Source organism: Schistocerca americana, chromosome X, assembly GCF_021461395.2.
Source record: "Schistocerca americana isolate TAMUIC-IGC-003095 chromosome X, iqSchAmer2.1, whole genome shotgun sequence".
In the NCBI taxonomy this organism is placed as follows: domain Eukaryota; kingdom Metazoa; phylum Arthropoda; class Insecta; order Orthoptera; family Acrididae; genus Schistocerca; species Schistocerca americana.
The window spans coordinates 809618761-809640297 of NC_060130.1; the positions used below are offsets into that span (position 1 = coordinate 809618761).

A 21537-nucleotide genomic window follows, 5' to 3' on the forward strand; every position below is an offset into this window, starting at 1 on the left:
GTGGCATGCCGATTGGGCTGCACTTACGGACATCAAGCTTCGGGCCTTGAAACCTCTTCCCGCGGCTTGGACGTCCTCCTCCCGCCCTTCTTGGCGGGAGGAGGTCGTTTTGGCCCGGTTACGGATTGGCCACTGCCGGTTCAGCCATCGCCATCTGCTGACGGCTGCGCCGGCGCCGTTCTGCCCATGTGGGCAATTGCTGACGGTCCACCACATTTTAACGTCCTGTCCGGATTTTAACACACTGCGTTTTGATGTTGGCCTGCCATGTACTCTAGATGCCATTTTAGTGGATGACCCACGAGCAGCTGCTCGCGTTCTTCGTTTTATCAATTTGACAAACCTCTCTAAGGACGTTTGATTATGCTGTTTTTTTAATCCTATGCCTGTCAGTCGCTTTTATCGTGTTTTCCCTTTTAGTTGTTGTTTTAAACTTGTGCCTCGCGGTGCATTCTTAACGTAGTCAAATCCACTGCCCAGTGGCACCACTCTTTACAGCTCCTCAAGCATCACTTGGCATTCATGGACTCCAAAAATGTCTGACTTACAAGGATCTCCTCAACCATGGTGCTAACTGGACTGCTGATGGCACTATGTAACCCAACAAGTGGTTTCTTCCACAGATTTCATGTGATTTTTACAATCGCCCTTCGCAATCTCAACTGTCACCACTTGTTAGTATGTGAGGTGTGCCTGTATTGGTTTGTCAGCATTTGTTCTTTCACAACTGCATCACCAACAGTCAGCTTTAGAAGGATTTAAGTGCCCCTAGTGGGTTTGTTAATCAGGTGATATCCAATGACTGATCCGCAATCAAAGTTACTTGACTTTCCTGTTCTGCTATTAATGCTTCTCTACTGACAACACAGTACTTCCCCATCTCCTTTTATGCTGTTGGGCCCACAACTCATGACATCTAGTGGTCAAATCTGCATTTTACAGAGCTGTGAGGATACTATTGATCAAATAGTATATCCTTCTAAGTGTATACCAAACAGAACTGAGCTTCTTAATTAGTCTGTGTGTTGAATCCACTTCATTATGAAATGTTTGTAGTCACCAAGGAATTTTAGTGTTCTGTTTAATGCATCCACATTGTTTCTGACTAGTCCTATTAGATAATTTATAGTTGGTTGAAATTGCATTATGTGAATCTTGGTGAAATTAAAGCTTAAACTGTTCTTTGATCAGTTTTTAGCTCTTATCTAGGATGTGACTGATAGTTTTGATCCCAAGCCATTGATATGCATATATTTAATGAACAAATATTATTGTTTTCAAACAGTCGTGTATTATGAATTCTGAAAGTTGACATTTACAGCTAAAGAGTGTGACCAATACTAAACCTTGTACTGATTCTCATTTGTGAGACCTAATTGTAGCTGAGCTTTGTTACTGTGTGCACTTTTTAGGTGTGGCCTCTTGCATTCTGTTAAGAAAGTAACATTCCACCAGTGTTATGGGATTAGTATTAGAAATGTAATCGACCAAGGGTCATTTTACAATCATATGAAAAGAGATCTCACCTAAATACAAAGAAACCAATAGTCATACAAGCATATGAATGTACACTAATTTAATGATTAGATCAATAGGACAGATATCAGACAGGACAGTGTTGAAGGAACCATCCCAGCATTTGCCTAAAGCCATTTAGGAATACCACAGAAAACCTAAATCGGATCAGGATGGCCAGATAAGAGCATGAACCTCCATCCTGCTCAATCTGAGGCTAGCGTCTTAAACAGTTACACCATCTCATTTAGTTATTTGCACAAATACCATTACATTTTAATTTCCTACTTGGAATTCTGTGAGTCACACAGACAGGTACTTTGACAAGATGCAAACTATGCCTACAGGATAATTTTTGTTTTCAAGGTTCCATACCTCAGCTGGTAAAAACAGAACATTTATAGAATCACTTTGTCTGCCTGTCTTCCTATAACCATTTTTCTGAGGAATGGGCAGATGTGTCAAGTTAAAATTTATGTCTCATGCTAAGGGGTGTGTGGTCTCACGACAATGATATAACTTTAAGCTTCTATGTAAGTGCAATCAGGATATGGCCATTTGTCATACATATTGATACTCACAAACTCGCTCATCCAAACCTATGTTGTACTTCTTGTTCATCTAGATGCATGAAAATTTGCAAGAAGCAAGGTTTCACAGTACAAGTAATGGAAAAATCCTAAAATTGTCAATTTTTAGTTATTAAATGAAAAAGGTACTATTTTTTTCATTTGTTATCCTGTCTGTCTGTCTGTCTGTCTGTCTGATAAGACCCCGGATCTGGTAGATGTATGAAGCTGAAATTTGTCACATATTAATGTCTATGGTCCCTTTGTGGTATGAAACATTTAAAGTGCAATCAAAAGATACACCCATTTATGTCGCATACTTGATATTCACAAACTCGCTCATCAAAACTTGTACAGTATTTCTCGTTGACCTAGAATCATGAAATTTGGCAAGAAGCAAGGTTTCACAGTACAAGTAAGGGAAAAATTCAGAAGTAATTAATTTGTAATTATATCACAGGAAGAGAATATGTTTTTGTAATCTGTTATGAGACTGTCCCTACATCTGTTTGTTAAGACCCCTCTTTCTCAAGTTTGGATAGACATATCAAGTTGAAATTCATTTATGGTGCCTTGGCTGTGTGAGAACTTCAAGCTTCGAAATCAAGGTCATCAAGATATGGCCATTTATGTCACATATTTTGATATCTTTCCATTATCAATATTGATAACAGGCAAAAGTAACAGAAAATCTTGATTCCTTGGCTGGATGAACTGTCTATATACGTAATTCACTTTTACAGAACCCTCAGCGAGTTCGTACTATTCACACACATGAGGATCTTTTATACCTGCTGCAGCTTCCATTTGTAAAGTGATGCATAGATCTTTTTTTTAGAATTTGCATGTAGTTGTTGAGTGATGATTGATTAATTGTAATTATGGCCATTCTCAAATTATTTTCATATAAAACTAACTCTGTTAATATTAAGAAAAAAAACCTTCATACTTCCAAGAATTACCATCTTGTAATTGCTCAGTAATTTTATGTTGAACTGGTTTAATTCTCCTGTTATCAGAATGTAAGTGCATTTACACAATGTTATCATGGAATATATAGCAACTGATAATAAGTAAGTGTGTTTTTAAGGAGACATCAGAATAAGCTGTTTCATTTAGAGGCTCAAATTGTCTCAGTAGTTCCAATAATGTTCAGATGTGAAATTGCTGACAACAGACTGGTTTCACACTGTGTAAATATTTTACGAACTACAGATTTCAAGTCAATGCTCTCTTATGGAGCATTTCGCACATATTCATGGAGGAGATGTGATAAGTTTCCTATACAAGTAAATATGCAAACTCCTTGTTACCGTCAGGAAAGTTCAGCCTTAGTATGTATGTATGTATGTATGTATGTATGTATGTACGTATGTATCTTACAAAATGTTCTTGAATTAATTCATAGGTACTGTGCATATGTCACATTGCTTTCGTCTGCAGTCTAGAATGAAAAATATTGGAATAAACTTTAAAGAAATTTCAGCTTCAAAAGTCAAAAACTGAATTTTTCACAGTTTGGTTGAGTAGCCAATGTATAGGGAAACATCAGAAGACTTGTTTTTGTACGTCTTTTGTAGTTTATAGTTGCATCACTGTGTTCTATATTGTTAAGATTTATGAAGTTCTGCTGTAAATTATTTGTAGCAAGTTTCACATTGGGGCCCAGAGCTTATTGAACTGGAATACCAGGCGAAGCAAAATGCAACAGTGTTGTTCTTCGTTATTGACAACCAGACGCGGAGCATTGCATCCATCATTGAGGCAGCTCATATTTCTGGAAAGAGGCGGAAACTTATCTTGGTCATACATACCTACCAAGGACCTGGTCAGAAGATATGGGGCGAACCAATTTCGGAAGAGTAAGCAACTTTCATCACTGATAATAGTAACTCTTACGAAAATTTAGTTGCCGTATGGTTACACAAAAGCTTCACATTTACATGCACCAAATTGCGTCTTAACATGTGGAATACTGAGTTTGTGGCATATTAACAACTATTATGTTTATTAATTATTTTTAATGGAAGAAGGGAAGGTATCATTCTGCCACTTGAGCTTAATTTTCATCTGCACAATCTGTATTAGTTGTTAGTGTGTTATTAATGTGGAAGTGCATTTGGGGATGGAAGGTGGAAGGTAAAAGTGAAATTCCTGTTCAATCCAGGGAGAGAACAAAGTGTTATTATGTGGTGAAGAATAATCATCATCTTCAGAAAAAGTAGTTGCTGGAATGTGAAAGAAACATCAAGGGGAAGTTTATTTACTGGAATTCATAATGTTATAAAAAAAAAAAAAAACAATGAAAGGTTTGAAATGTTAAGTTGATGTGGCTGTCCTTAGGATCAGTTCTAGAATCAGAATTGTCAACATGAAGCCTATTATGTGAACTTAATTTATCATGGTGTCCGTACTGATGTAGATCTTTCTTTCTATCTGCTCTTTGATCCTGCATCTTTTGTAGTTGTAACTATTATTTCAAGAGCATTTACACAAAACTTAATGTGTTTTGTCCCATACTCTAACATTACAATTTGTGATGTGAATTACCTGAAAATGTTTCATAGTCACTGTCATGAACAAAGTACAGTCTCTGAAGAACCATAGTGGAAATTTTGAAATCAAAAGCCAGTATGTTATATCAGTAGAAGAGTCAAACAATGGAAAGTCCAGGATGGAATAACATATTATGAAAAAGATAGATTGCTACTCTTTAACCTTTACAATAGAGGAGTTCAATATTCTCTCTCTCTCTCAATCTCTCTCTCTCTCTCTCTCTCTCTCTCTCTCTCTCTCTCTCTCTCTCTCTCTCTCTCTCTCTCTCTCTCTCTCTCAGCACCAGCACCATCGCACAACCAAAGAGAACTGATGACAGAAATTAAAGGCCCTCTAGCAGCACTTGACTCCTGCAGTTTTGCCTTGAAAGCGACAGGGTGCGGTCCTGTCGAAATATCTGTGGTTGTAAATGTCACTTGGCTCCATTTTCACAAGTTATTTGAACAGAGTTTAAACTGCTTGCTTTGCTTCTTTGTCTTAGGATCATAGTGCTACACCCAGCCCTCATTATTAGGTAGCTGCAGAAGTCATCTGTATTGGTCTGATGCACCTGCCACATTTCCATGGAACACAGCATGCAGCGGCTTCAGTCACGTTCGAAATGTCTTGAGAGACATCAGAAACCGATCGGTAATGGATTTTCACTTTCTCCACTACAGCCCAGATGGGATACAATGGTCTCAAATCAAGAGTGCCTGTGCTTCTTTCATGATTCCTAGTTCTCTGTAAAGAGACAGTCTGCCACTTCGTTCTTGGTGATTCGAACTTGTTTGGCCACACTGAAATGTCTGTGCCACATAATCCTTGTGTAATGTGCTGGTGCATTATTGTCATTCACTTCTACCATCCCAGCATAGATTTTTGAAGTTTTGTTGCCTTTCAAATGTGGAAAACAAATTACAACGTCATACTCCCATTTTTAAGTGGGCTATACCATTTGGTTTCAGCTTCTCTACAGATGAGCTATGGTTCTGTACCTACAAACAAATTAAGTGATTAACTTAATTTTTTCAAAGTTATAATTAAAACTTTATTACTACTCATTGTGTACTTCTTTGGCGGTATTACTTGCATTGGAATACTTACAAAAAACATAAAATGGAACTGTCATGAAAGAGCCTTCAGGGATGTGGAATGAGAGACGGGCAGAAGCAACCCCTGCTGGAAAGTGCAATAATATCAAAACGTCACTAATGCATACCTGTTCTCATTGAGAATTGTGTGAATTACTTTTAGGTTACTGTATATACACTGTATACACACATTAATGTGACCACCTATCAAAAGCCTGAATAACCACGTTTTGCAGCCTGAATAACCATGTTCTGCAGTGTGAACTGTTGCAAGACATACAGGAAGAGTGTCAGTGAGGTTCTGGAAGGTACTGACAAGGATGGGGAGCCATGATGACTCTCGTGATGTGGTCAGCTGTGCTAGATTTCTCGATTCATGATCTGTGACATGAACAGCTTGATTGAGGTGGACCTGCAGATTCTCAATTTGTTTTAAATCTGGGTATTTGGGGGCCAGTGGTGTATAGTAAACTCATCCTGGCGCTCTTTGAACTGTGCATGTACACTACAAGCTGTGCAACATATTGCATTGTCTTGCTGGTAGATGCCATCGTGCCAAGAAAAAGAACTGCATGTAGGGATGGATATGGTCCCCAAGGATATAAGCATACCCATTGTCCCTTCGAGAATGATGTCATAACCCAGATAATTCCACAGAAGCATTCCTCAGACCATAACACTCTCTCCTGGTTGCACGGTCTATGGTTTCAGACATTACATGACAACAGCTGTCTGTCCGATGGAGCATAAAATATGATTCATCTGAGAAGGCCACCTGTCACCAATCAGTGGCTATGCAGGTGTGGTATTGGCATGCAAATTCCAGCCTCCATTGCCAATGAACAGCCGTTAACAAGGGTGCACGGACCAGGCACATCCTACTGAGTACCATATGCGACAATGCTCTCTGAATGATTTTTTAGGAGACATTGTCAGTAGCCCCTCAGTTCATCTTGTCAGTCAGTTGCTCAACAGTCGCATGTCTGTTATCCATACACAACTCTGAAACCGTCATTCACCCCTGCCACCTATGGTCCATTGTGCACCACAGTTGCCTCAGTGCTGGTTTTGGATATGCCATTTTGCCATGCACAGTGTACTTCAACCACAGCAGCATGAAAACAGTTTACGAACTAAGCTGTTTTGGAAATGCTTCCATCCTTGACCCAAAAGCCAATGATCACACACTTTCAGATGTCTGATAAATTGCTCCATTTTCCCATTATGACACTGACTGCACTGTTTTCCATGTCCCCCTGACACACTTTGTATACCCTCCATTGCTAGTGCTGCCATCTGTGAATCGTTACTGCATGTTGATGTCGAACATAAGTGGTGGTCACATTAATGTGACTGGACTGTGTATGTATATGAGGAGGAAAAACAGGTCCTTTGAAGGAAAAAAGACACTGGTCCTCTTCCTGCTCAGTAAATATCAATAGATTTAGACTTCGTATCACATTGTGGAATTCACATGGTATGTTGTGGTTTCTTGGCTGTGGATCTGAAATGTTGCTGATATACCAGACTTGAACTGTTCTGAATGTGGCGCAAGGACACAGATTGTAACAGCAGACATTACTGCAGAATTGATGATCAAGGAAGGGTGTGCAAAGTTGATCCTTGAAGTGTTAACCAATTACTGGAAGGAGAAGAACCTTATTATTTATCAAGAACTTTTGAGGCACTTCACAATGACCCTGATTTTTCAGACTACTGGTTACCTGTGACAAGACCTGGAATTTTAAGTGCAATCTGGAGATGCAATGCTACAGTTGCGAGTGGCACAGATTGTTATCTCTCTTCTCCACAAAAGGCATGTGTCAACAAGTTGAAAGTGTTTTTTAATTTTTTATTTTTTTTACTCAGTTCTGTTGGCAGAAGCAAAGTGTCAGCTGCATCAGAAGGGATATTGCCACTGTCTGGCAGCTGCAAACCCTGCCCACATGTCTCAGTGTATAACAAAACTGTACGTGCCCATGCCAAAATTCTGCTCCTTTTCTAAGATGAGAGTTCATTTTTAGTATCAGTATTGGTGATGAATCATTTGATTACAAATGAGAAACCATTTTTAAGTGCAGAAGTGCTACAGCTCGTGTGTGTTTGTATATTCCTTGCTCTTCTGTATATTATGCAAAATTTTCCAAATATTATCAGATTTAAAAGAGTTAAACAGTTCATTTGTGAAGGTTAAGAGTAAGACATTTATTTACGTAATTTCTGTATGGGTTATGGCAATTATTTGTAATCATTTTGTGCACCTTGGATAAAACATTATTTATATGTGCATTTTTTTGTTTCAGAGAGTATGATGACCTTACTACAGGTCAAATGATGCTACAAGATCTAGTTGAGCGTCAAGGAATACCGGTTTTTGAGAGTATACCAATTGCACTCAACTGCACTGCAAAAGTAAGATACAGATAACATTTTGCTTGTGAGTACATTGGCTGTTAAAGCTCTAAACAAGTCCACAAAGTTGGAGAACAATTTCATGGTAGTGTGAATGCATACAATACAAATTGAAGTTTGTCAAAATTGTTGCATACTGTGTTGCAATTTAAAGGCAAATATTATCACCTCCTGATCCAGCTATGTATTTTCTAAGTACAGGAAATAGGTTACATTGGTCAGTGGAGTAATGGGATAAGCTGTTGTGTGAGAACAGAAAAACACATGGCAACCATTTTTATTTGAGAGTCAAAGGGAAATGTTGGAGGAAGGGTAAAAACTTTGTGGAGCTTAATAGTGTTTTATTATAATAGTCTGTTCCACTTATAAGATTTATTAACTTCGTGTGAATTAACAATGGTAGCCCATTTTCTTTTGAATTTCACTTCTAGGTGTTGCGGGACAACATTAGTGTGCAAGATTTAGGCTTGAATGATTTTGCTCAACCTGTCAAAATGGCCCATGTTCAACTAGGTGACAAACTTATGTAAGTAATATCTGTAGCACAGAGAGATTGTAGGAGTAAAAGTATGTCATCACATTTATCTCAATATTTTTCTTTTGTTTCAGAAAGCTGAAAGAAGCATTCGATGCCCTAGACACTGATAATACAGGAGAGATCAGTCTGGCAGATGTAAGTTACTTTCCTCCTCCTCATCCTCATTGTCACTGATAATTTTGCATATGGAAACATTGCAGTTGAACGAAATATACTCACCTTGCCATGAAAGACTGCTTCCACCCACCTCCCCATTAATGTATTACTGGACCACCTTTACCTCTAGCTAGACAGCATTATTAAAGATCAAAATCAGTTCTAATTAAAATATCTTAGAGTTGTGTTTCACATTACAAGCTACAGTGTCCAACTGCATTGATTGTTTGTTGTGAAAATACAAAGTAATGCATAAATGTAATTCTAATTCATTTATTAAATGAATAAACAATTACTTTACTGATTATTTGTGATTATTAACAACAGTGTGCTGAATGTTGACTGAATTTTTAAGATTACTGCCCACAAGACACAAGTTTATAGGGTATATGGGTCATGAGGGCATGCAGGCATGTCGGCTGTTAAGTGTGCAGTAGCTAAAGGTTTGACTTACTCCACATCCATGAGGATCATTTAAATGAGAGAACAGGGCATACCCAACTAGAGATTGTGGTGCAAGTTCCTATTCCACTGACTAGCAGAGAGAGTTGAGAATGCCAGCCGTATTTATGGAGTTTCAATGAAGCCCACAGTTGCAGCATTGTCTCCAGAACAGATCACAGCCCCACTGGTTCTTAGTCGGCTGGAAGCCTTGAACCAGAGGCTCCGAGGATTCTGTGACAATCTAGGCTGTGAATTCTTAGATATTACCAGGTGGCTGGTGGCTGGGAGTTGTAAGGTCCCCCTATGACCTATTGGTCATGTGTGCACTACACGTCGGAGGCAGCTGTCCAAGTAACTGGCTGTGTGTGGGGTGCACACAAAGCTTTTTTAGATTAGGTGACGCTCTAGATAACAACAGCTTTGGAGAAACCCAGAAGTATCAGTGTAAAATTCAAAGAAATGCCTCCTGCAAGTGACAGTATTAAAATCCTAATGGCTAACCACTGAGGCATTTGCAGCAATGTGTCAGAGTTGGAAGCATTCCTTAAAAGCACTGAAGCTTGCATAATATTGGGCACTGAAAGCTGGTTAAAACCTGAAGTTTTCATGGTGAGATCTTTGGGGAAAATTTAAATGTATTACCAAAATAATAAGGAAACAGGAAATGAAAGTGCTGTATTTGTCGCAGTAAACAGGAAACTCAAACTCACTGAGACATAAATTGAAGCTGCATGTAAGATTGTTTGGGCAAGGCTCAGTATTGAGGATGGGCCCAAAATTATAATAGGATCCTTCTATCAACCACCAGATTCTCCTCCTGATGTAACCGAAAACTGTAGAGAAAACCTCAGTTTGCTTGTACACGAGTTTCCTAATGATACTGTAATTGTTGGAAGAGACTTAAACCATCCATAAATCAATTTGTATAATTATAGTTTACGCTATAGTCAACACAATCATCTTTAGAGAATTTAGCAACTGTATACAAGTAGATATTTAAGATAATTCTCTTTTATTGTTCTGTCTCAGTTGAACACTTCTTTAATTAGATTACATGTTTTGATCACTCTGGATCATATTCAGATCTAACTAATTGCATAAGCAACCCGTGCCCAGTACGTTATTCTGAGTAGAAAAGAGGGGCTGCCGATGCAGTTTCTTACATCTGACGATGGTCCAGAGTGATATACATGTAATAAAATTAAAAAAGTGTGCATCTGAGATGGAATGATAAGTGAGAATTATCTTAAATATCTAATTACAGTTTTGTTACTGGTGGGCAAAACAAGACATCATGTGAATCATTGCTACATTTCTTCTATAAAAACTAGCTAGAACAAATAGTTCAGAGCCCCACTCGTGTTGGAAATACATTAGATCTAATGGGAACAACAGACCTGATCTCTTCGATGAAGTCCACATCGACATCGATGTTACTGGCCGCTGTGGCAGAGCAGTTCTAGACGCTTCAGTCTGGAACCGCGCTGCTGCTACAGTCGCAGGTTCAAATCCTGCCTCGGGCATGGATGTGTGTGATGTCCTTAGGTTGGTTTGGTTTAAGTAGCTCTATGTCTAGAGGACTGATGACCTCAGATGTTAAGTCCCATAGTGCTTGGAGCCATTTGACCCATTTTGGCATCGACATCGGTGACAATGATGCAGTTACAGCAACAACGAATATGAAAACACTAAGAGCATCTAAAACAAGCCGAAAGAGTTATATGTTCAGCAAATTAGACGGAGAAACAGTCGTGTCCCATCTCAATGAGGAACTTCAACATTTAGCTCGAGACTGGAGCATGTAGAGGAACTATGGCTAAAGTTTAAAAGAATACATGACCTTGCACTGAATACATACATACCCAGTAGGACAGTTCATAATCGTAGAGATCCTCCGTGGTATACAGTTACTGTAAATAAACTTCTAAAGAAAAAGACACTACTGCATCATAGTTATAAAACAAAGCATAGGGCTATAGAGAGATGATGAATGAAAGAGAGCAATGTGTGAAGCCTTCAGTGACTTCCAAGCAGAATATTGTCAATGATCTTTCACAAGAGCCCAAAGAAAGTCTGGTCATATATAAAGGCTCTTAGTGGGACCAAAGTTTGTGTCCAGTCACACAAGGATGGAGTGTAACTGAGAGTAGCAAAGTGAAAGCAGAAATTATTTACTCTGTTTTTAAATGTTCTTTTACAAAGGAAAACCCAGCAGTATTGATCCAATTAAATTCCTGTACCACTGAAAAGATGAATGGAATGCATATTAGTGTCAGTGGCACTGAGAAAAGTCTGAAATAGTTCAAATTGAATGAGGTCCCAGGACCCTGTGGAATCCTTATCGGATTCTATACCCAATTCACAGCTGGGTTAACCCCTCTGTTAACTATAATCTGTTGTAGATCCCTTGAACAAAACACTGTGTCCAGTAGTTGGAAGAAATCACAAGTCATACGTGTCTACAAGAAGGGTAGCAGAAGGGATCACAAAACTACCATCCAATATCTTTTACTATCTGTAGTAGAATCTCAGAATATATTCTGAGGTCAAACACACTATCTCGAACAGAACAACCTCCTCCATGCCAACCAGCATAGTTTTTGAAAACATAGATCATGTGAAACCCAACTCACATTTTTACTCACATGATAGCCTGAAAGCAGTCAACTAGATGCAGCAATTCTCAATTCTTGCTTAAGCTTGTGGCCGAGTATCATACCTGTGCTTATTATCAAAAGTATGATCATATAGGGGAATCAGATGAAATACATGGCAGGACTGAGGGTTTCTTGGTAGGTTGGACACAGCATGTTATCTTGGGTGGGGAGTCATGAACAGATGCAGAAACAACTTCAGGTCTACCCGAGGAAAGAGAGTTGGGTCTGTTGCTGTTCATGTTGTATATTAATGATCTTGTGGACAATATTAATAGTTACCTCAGATTTTTCACAGATGATGAAGTTATCTACAATGAAATACAGTCTGAACGAAGTTGTACAAATATTCCGTCAGACCTTGATAAGATTCCAAAGTGGTCCAGTCATTGGCAGCTTGCTTTAAATGTTCAAAAATGTAAATAGCGCATTTCGCTGAATGAAAACATGTAGTACTGTGAACGTAATAGTAGTGAGTCACAGTTGGAGTCTGTAAAGTCATACAAATACTTGGGTATAACACTTAATAGGGACAAGTAATGGAACAATCACATAGGCTCAGTTGTGGGTAAAGCAGGATATCAGACTTTCATTTATATTTGGAATACGTGTGAAATGAAATGCAACCGGTCTACAAAGTAGATTGTGTACGTATCTCTAGTGCGACCCATCCTAGAATATTCTTAAAGTGTGTGGGATTCACACCAAATGTGACTATAAGGGGATATTGAATATAAATACAGAGAAGGGCAGCACGAATAGTCGGAGGTTTGTTTCACTTATGGGAGAGTCTCACTGAGAAGTTGAAAGAACTGAACTGGAAGACATCTCAAAAAGAGATGGAAACTACCACAATAAAGTCTACTAAGAAAGTTTCAAGAATCGGCTGTAAATGATGACTCCAGGTTCATACTACAACCCTCTGCACATTTCTTCGATAGGGATCATGATGATAAGATTAGATTAATTACAGCACACACAGAGCCAATTAAACAATAATTTTTCATGCCCTCCATAAGTGAATGGTACAGGGAAAAGCCTTAATAAATGGTACAGTGGGACGTGCTATTGGCTACATATTTCAGTGGTTCGCAGTCCGTAGATGTAGATGTAAAATAAGGGGCTAGTTTTCCAAAGACCCATTGACCGATACCTTGCAGTACTAAAAGAATAAAATAAAGCCTTTATCCCATGCATTTAGGTGACATACCTCAGTTAAATTCATTTTAACTGTTTGAACCTCACATTGATGATGATTACTCAAAGCCTGACAGTTCATCTTCATTTCTTTTGCGACTGTTTGATGCACACGGTGTCTTCTCATCACTAAACAGATTGTTTACTCTGTCTGTGACTCACCTACTTTCTATGATTTGTAAGTAAACAATACATAAGCCATCAATGTTATGAGAATACTTCTGATGGCTCCAATCCAAATTCAGTTATTTCCACCAGCACAATAACTGTAGCAACGAAGTTCTTACGATCGCCTGCCATCTGATGACTTGCCCAAATTGACTATGTTTGTGACTAATTTAAAAAGATTGTTAGGTGACTGGCTGTAGTTTGTTCTCAAGTCAGCTGCTGTTTGTTCCTCTGTTGTGTGTGGGAAATATATAAACAATGAGGGTATTGTCATTCTCAACTAATAAACTCACAGGCACATTTGAGAAACTTCCTCACGTCAGCCACATTTCTTAAGCTTGTTGCCCATCGTAAATCCTCTGAATCAAACTATGTACTAGTTTGGACTCTATGTGGTTTTGGAGTGAATAATAAAATTTTAAGCACTTGTGTTCTGTGATTTCTAATTTTTCAGGTTTGCATGGCATTTAGGATTCTTACTGACCGAAAACTTTGTCTCTCGGACATAAGGAATATCTTGGCTACTCAGACAGGTTAGTTACTGTTTTATTATTTTACTGTTGCTATTGTACTTGATGCTAATGACGCATAGACTTAATTGTTTCACGTATCAGTAACTGGAGATAAACTGATTGGTGTGTCAGTTCGATAATGTGTCATTGTCGTCTTCAGTTCTGAAGAGGGGTTTGAATTCAGCTCTTCATGCTAGACTGTCCTGTACAAGCCTCATCATCTCTGAATAACTACTGTGACCTACATCAGTTTGAGGCTGCTTACCATATCCATACCTAGGTCTCTCCCTACACCTTCTACACCCACAGTTCCCTCCACCATTACCAAACCAAATATTCCTTCATGCCCCAGGACAGACCTATCATCTGACCTTCCCCCCACCCCCACCCCTTTTTTCCAGTTACTTGTCCGGTCTTCAACATTCTTCTGTAGTATCACATTTCAAAGGCTTCCATTCCCTTTTTGTATGAACTGCTGCTAGTCCACATTTCACTTTTGGACAGGTTACTCTAAAGACAAATACCTTCACAAAACACTTCCGAACACTCAAATTTATATTAGATGTTAACAGATTTCCCTTTCCAGAAATGCTTCTACTATTCTCAGTTTATATCCTCTCCTTCTCAGTTACTTTACTGACTGAATAGCAAAACTTGTGTTCTGCTTTTAGTGTCTCATGTACTAATCTAATCCCTGCAGCATCACCAGATTTAATTTGACTACATTCCTTTATTCTTGTTTTGCTTTTGTTGTTGTTCATCTTATATCCCCCTTTCAAAATACTATCCATTCCCTTCAAATGCTCTTCAAAGTCCTTTGCTGTCTCTGACAGACTTACAAAATAATTGACAAACTTTAGAGTTTTTATTTCTTCTCCCTGAACTTGATTTCATTTCTAAAGCCCTCCTTGGTTTCATTTTGTGCCTGCTCGATGTACAGATTGAGTAACATAAGGGGAAGACTAGAACTACTGTTTCACTTTCATTTCTGTCAACTCTTATAACTGCCATGTAGTTTCTGTAAGAGTTACAAATGACCTTTTGTTCCTTACAGTTTATCCAGGTTCCTTTAAAAACTCCAAAGAGTGTAGCTCAGTGCACATTGTCTCAAGCTTTCTCTAAATCTACAAATATTTTAAATGTTGGTTTATCTTTTTTCAACCTGTCTTCTAAGATAAGATGTGGGGTCAGTATTGCCTCTCTTTATCTTACATTTCTCTGGAACCTCAACCGATCTTCCCCAAAGTCGGCTTCTGATTCTGTTTTTTTCCAAAGCTATCTTAAATTTTCATGTCTGTGGCATCTGTCCTTGCCTGGCACACCATTTTTCTGTGGTGTTATTACATTTGTCCTCTAGCCTTTTTGCATTTCCAGTCAATCACTTTTTAGACAGCTGTATTCCCTTTCATGTGCTGTATTTGCTACATTTTATATATTCACTCTGTCAATTAAATTAAATATTTCCTGTGTTATCAGAGGATTTGTACTAGGTCTTTCACTTGTTATCTTCATTGAGACTGGATCTGCAGCTATGATTAATAGTTTAAATGACTTAGTGCCACCTACAGCTGTCATTTTTTGTATATTGGTTGTAAGATTGTAAAATTTTGATCCTAGACCATTACCAAGTATTTTACAAAACCTTACTAATGACACATTGTGCCATACAGCTCCCTGCTCCTTTTTGCATTTAAACAGCATCCATCACTACTGTGGCTGTTGAGTGCAGGTATTGCAATTTTCATTGTCCATTACTATGAAAGCACGTCACAGTTCCAAAAACTACAGACCTGTGCATTTCACATCCTGTAGCCCTCCAAACACTTAGTGGTCACACAATGTTTAATGTGAGCATATATTGTAACAGCTAAGTCACCTGCAGTTGCAGGCATAATAACTGTGGATAATATTTAAATATACCTGTATGGTGTAATGTGTTGTCAATCAGTTTTTGTAAATTGATAGATAATTGTACAATTGTACTACCAGTAAAGGAAAAATGACAGTTGCAGGAGGCAGTAAATCATTTAAATAAGCCTTTTTAGCAGTGTGGTACTCTGCTACTTGCACTTTCATCTCTCAAAGTTACCAATTCATTTTCTATTGCATTCTTTCCCCCCCCCCCCCCTTCCTTTCTTGTCAAGCATTGCCTAATGATCTCCTAAACTCTCAGCAACCTCTGGTTCTTTCAATTTATCCAGTTTCTATCTCTTTAAATTCTTAAGTCTTGATCGAGCGAGGTGGCACAGTGGTTAGCACACTGGACTTGCATTCGAGAGGATAACGGTTTAAACCTGCGTACGGCCATCCCGATTTAGGTTTTCCATGATTTCCCTAAATCGCTTCCGGTAGATGATGCGATGGTCCCTTTGAATGGGCATGGCCAACTTCATTCCCCATCCTTCCCTAATTTGATGGGACCAATAACCTCGCTCTTCGGTCCCCTCCCCAGAATGAATCAACCTTACCTTTTTGCAATTGTTTTCAGTTGTAATCTACAGGTCATAACCAATAAAATTATGGTCAGTTCACATCTGGAAATATTCTGCATTTAAAGTCTGGTTTCAAAATCTCTACCTTCGTTTTTTTAATTCTTAAACTAAGTATTAACAATGATTTAATTATACTCTGGAAAATTCTGCCAGGCAACTTCCACTTTCTTTCTTTATTCTCCCCCCCCCCCCCCCCCCCCTCTCCCCCAATTTCAGTCAGTGTTGCCCTACTAGTTTTCCTTCTCTTCCATTTCCTAGTATCAAATTCCAGTGATCCACCACAATTAAATTTTTTCTGTCCTCTAATTACCTGAATAATTTCCTTCATGTCATAATATTTTCTTTCAATCTCTCCATCTGTGGAGCTAGTTGACAAACATGTGCTACTCTTGTGTGTCTCAGCTTTGTGTTTACCATGACTATGATAATGCATTCACTATGATATTTGTAGTAGCTTACCTGTGTTCCTATTTTCTTACTCATCATTAAGCTTACTCCTGCATTACCCATTCTTCCCTGCCACCTCACTTCATTAAATCCCACTGCTTCTAACTTCAACCTGTCCCTTTACCTTTTTAAATTCTTTAACCTACCTACCCAGTTAAGGGCTCTAACATTTCACACTCTGTGACACGTAGAATGTTTTTGTTTTTCCTACCAAGTAATCCTTGTCCAGTAAATCAAATGGGGAACTATTTTATCTCCAGAATATATTATCCAAGAGGACACAGTCATTAACCCATACATCAGAGCTGCATGCCCTTGGGAAAAATTATGGATGTAATTTCCCCTGCTTTCAGCTGTTCATGCCACCAGCACAGCAGAGCCATGTTGGCCAAAGTTAAGTTCAGATCAGTCAATCACTGACACTGCTACCCCTGCAACTAGTGAAAAGGGTGCTACCCCTCTTAAGAACCATGAGTTAGTGTAGCCTGTCCCCAAATACCCCTCTGTTGTGGTTGTAGCAGAACAGTGACCCCACCTTGGGAAGGTCCATTGTTCATAGAGTGGGAGTAAAAAGGGGTGGGGGGATGGGAGATAACTGTTAAAGAATTAAGTAGTCCAGAATTTTACAGTTGTAAAGTGATATATCATAACTGTTTGGTTAGCAGTTTATCGCATAAAAGTTATACTTTACGTAGCGTTTCAAAAAAATTAAAATTTATGTGAACTGTTTAATTTGACACACCCAAAAATCACTTCTTTTTTGCAACTTACCAATATATTTCCCAGGCATAGAACTTACTCCAGCACTCATATATTCAACAAGAAATGTAATTTAAATTTACTCCATACCTACCGCTGAACTTTATTTTGGGAGTACGATACATAAGTACATTGTGTATTTACAAACTGAGGTGTCAGATTCTTAAGTCTTAACTGTAAAAAATGTTGTGTGAGATTATAATTATTATTTACTGAAAAAGACATGTACTAGTAATATAGGACAAGTCAAATAACATGTGTTACGATCACTTTTTCTTTGTTTTTTTCTCTGCATGGGACTTTCAGACATCATATATGATTTTAGTCCTTTTCATACAGCTAGCTGTATATAATTACGATATGCAGTTTACTCCCAAAAATTTATATGAATACTGAAAAATGGAAAGTAAATATCAGGATGTAGTTTCGTCTTCACAGCATAAGTACTGAATTTTTATCTGAGAGTCTTCTTTACATTTGTATCTACGTTTCATTATTTAAACTTAAAAGTAATATTTGCAGTTGAGTTCTTCTGTTTTTTATACTAAGAAATAATTCATAACTTTAAGAATTCATTTGTTTCACAAAAAAGTTTGGTGTATGAGGAATGTTTTTAGCTTACTTCTGAATACCCACATAATATTAATTTCCTTTTCTATTTAGATGGAAAGATTGTTGTGTACCTTTATTCCTTACTCAGTAACTCCCTTCTATACTATCATGAGAGCTGTAGAGTCTTGGTGGCAATTTTTTCTGTGTCTTGTCATAGTTGTGAATGTCACCATTTTTCTGAAACATCTCTATGTTGTTGATTATGACTGTAATCATGAAGTGTATATACAGGGTGTCCCTCCTAAGGATCTTCAGATGCATTTGCCAGACCAGTTTTGTACCATGAGAGCAGAGTTCCTCCTGGCATATACAGTGTTCAAATAACTTACAGGAATGCAGCTGGGTGATGTCATTGACAACCACCAATATTTCAACACATGCACACCCTGTAATTTTCAATGCAAAACTGTCCTAAAAATGTCAGGTTGTGCAACTGAATAAGTATGGGCGGTTGTCAATGAAGTCAGTTGACTGCATTCCTGCAAGTTCTTTGAACCAATTTGGCACCACCCTATCGAATGAGCATGTAAAGTTCTGCTTTAAAAGTAATTTTGTTTGTAACTGGAAACAAGATGACCCTTACTGCCAGTGCTGGACAGTGCATGAAATATCTGATGAGCAGTATTTGTTTGAGTTGACTCAAACTACATATTGCAGAAATGAAAGTGCAAATACTTACCAAAACACCAGAGAAAATGCATATGACTCCTAGGAGGGACAGCTGATATATGGTACTGCAAGTGTAAATATCTAAAATGGCTAAAAGAGATATCTGCAGGATGTTCTTAAAGTAGCCCCACATATTAATTTCGCTGCTTAGTTTTGAAGTCTGAAAAGTTTCTCAGTTTCTGCAACATTTCCTCAGTAGGTTGTACCATAGGAGAGGATAGAATGGGAATGTGGCAAAAGCATTATTTTAATTGTGGAAATGCAAAACTTAGTGAATAAAGTTTATTCAGCAGCTAATAAATTTGCTCATTCCTTCTTAACCGATTGCCAATCTGGATGCATAAGAAATTTGTATGTGCAGTTTCTACAGTTTTCCACTTTCTTAGATCAGTTTCAGGAACTTGAAGTTTTTTTTTTTTTTTATTTGTCACCTGGAACTACATAATATTAATTAAAAAAAGAGAATAAGGTTATTTACTATGAATCACTTGCATGCTTTATAAGTTGCTGTATTGGCTGTAACCTTCGTTGTGGTGTTTGGCATTTTGGTTAGAATAATTTTATCAGCAAGCACCACAGTTTTTCCCCAGTCTTGAATTGTAACTTTTAGATAATACCCCTGTGTGAACCATGGACCTTGCCATTGGAGGGGAGGCTTAAATGCCTCAGCAATATCGATAGCCGTACTGTAGGTGCAACCCCAATGGAGGAGTATCTATTGTGGAGCCAGAAAAATGTGTGGTCCCTGAAGAGGGGCAGTAGCTTTTTCAGTAGTTGCAGGGGCAACAGTCCAGATGATTGACTGATACGGCCTTGAAGCATCAACCATAATGGCCTTGCTCTGCTGGTACTACGAATGGCTGAATGCAAGGGGAAACTATAGCTGCAATTTTTCCTGAGGGCATGGAACACTACTGTATTGTTAAATGATGATGGCATCCTCTTGGGTAAAATATTGCAAAGGTAAAGTAGTTACCCATGTGAATCTCTGGGCAGGGACTACTCAGGAGGATATCAGCTGAAATAAAACTGGCATTCTATGGAGTGGAGTGTGGAATATCAGATCCATTAATTGGGTAGGTAGGCTGGAAAATATAAAAGGGAAATGGATATGTTAAAGTTACAGTGTCAGCTAATGAAGTTTGGTGGAAGAAGTAACAGGACTTCTGGTCAGGAGAATACAGGGCTATGAATGCAGAATCAAATAGGGGTTAATGGCAGAGTAGGTTTTATAAGGAATAAAAACAAATAGGAATACAGTTCAGTTTTATGAACAGCATAGTGAACACTTTATTGTAGCCAAGATAGACATGAAGACCAACCCACCACAGTAGTAAAAGTTTATATGAGAATTAGTTCCACAGATGGTGAAGAGATTAAAGAAGTGTGTGACAAGATAAAAGAAATTATTCAGATAGTTAAGGGAGATGAAAATTTAATAGTGATGCAGGACTGGAATCTGATACTAGGAAAAGGAAGAGAAGGAAAAAATAGTAGGTGAATATGGATGAACTGTGGGAAAGGAAATGAAAGGGGAAGCCACTTGGTAGAATTTTGCACAGAGAATGATGTAATCATTGCTAACACTTGGTTTAAGAATTGTGAAAGGAGGTTATATATGTGGAAGAGACCTGGAGACACCAGGTGGTTTCAAATTGATTATATAATGGTTAGACAAAGAGTTTGGAACGAGATGTTAAATTACAAGAAATTTCCATGGGCAGATGTAGACTCTGACCCAAATTTATTGGTTATGAACATCAAAACTGAAGAAATTGCAAAAGGTAGGAATTTAAGGAGATGGGCCCAGGATAAACTGAAAGAACCAGAGGTTGTAGAGAGTTTCAGAGAAAGCATTAGGGACTGACTGACAAGAACGGCAAAAACTATAGTAGAAGAAAAAGAATGGGTAGCTTTGAGAGACAGAATAGTGAAGGCAGCAGAGGATCAAGTAGGCAAAAAGACAAGGAATAGTAGAAATCCTTGGGTTACACAAGATATACTGAATTTTGTCGATGAAAGGTGAAAATATAAAAATCCAATAAATGAAGCAGACAAAAGGGGATATTAACGTCTAAAAAAATGACATTGACGGGAAGTGCAAAATGGCTAAGCAGGAATGGCTAGAGGACAAATGTAATGATTTAGAAGCGCATATCACTAGGGGAAAAGATAGATGCCACTTACAGGAAAATTAAAGGGAAGCTTTGGAGTAATGAGAACCACCTGTATGAATATCAAAGGCTCAGATGGAAAACCAGTCCTAAGCAAAGAAGGGAAAGCTGAAAGGTGGAAGGAGTATATAGAGTGTCTGTACAATGGAAACGCTCTTGAAGGCAATATTATAGAAAGGGAAGTGGATGTAGCTGAAGATGAGATGGGAGATACGATACTATGAGAAGAATTTGACATACCTCTGAAAGATCTAAGTCGAGACAAGGCCCCAGGGGTAGACAACATTCTGTCGGAACTACTGATAGCTTTAGGAGAGCCAGACATGACAACCTTCTTCCATATGGTGTGCAAGATGTATGAGACAAATGAAATACTCTGACTTCAAGAATAAATTAATAATTCCAATTAAAAAGAAACATGTTGCTAACAGGTGTGGAAACTACCGAACTATCAGTTTGGTAAGTCATGGTTGCAACATACTAACACACATTCTTTACAGAAGAATGGAAAAAACAGGTGGAAGCTGACCTGGGAATGATCAGTTTGGATTCCGGAGAAATTTAGGAACATGTGATGCAATACTGAGCCT

At 38.2% G+C, this 21537-nt stretch overlaps 1 protein-coding gene across 2 annotated transcripts in view; it reads left to right on the top strand.

The window, feature by feature from the left end:
• LOC124556841 overlaps positions 1–21537 on the top strand; it is a 594435-nt gene that overhangs the window by 510550 nt on the left and 62348 nt on the right. For both annotated transcript variants that reach the window (XM_047130858.1, XM_047130859.1), the window contains exons 6-10: positions 3732–3946; positions 8017–8125; positions 8557–8651; positions 8735–8798; positions 13737–13815. In XM_047130858.1, the coding sequence (XP_046986814.1) occupies positions 3732–3946; positions 8017–8125; positions 8557–8651; positions 8735–8798; positions 13737–13815 (562 nt within the window). The remainder of the gene's footprint in view (positions 1–3731; positions 3947–8016; positions 8126–8556; positions 8652–8734; positions 8799–13736; positions 13816–21537) is intronic.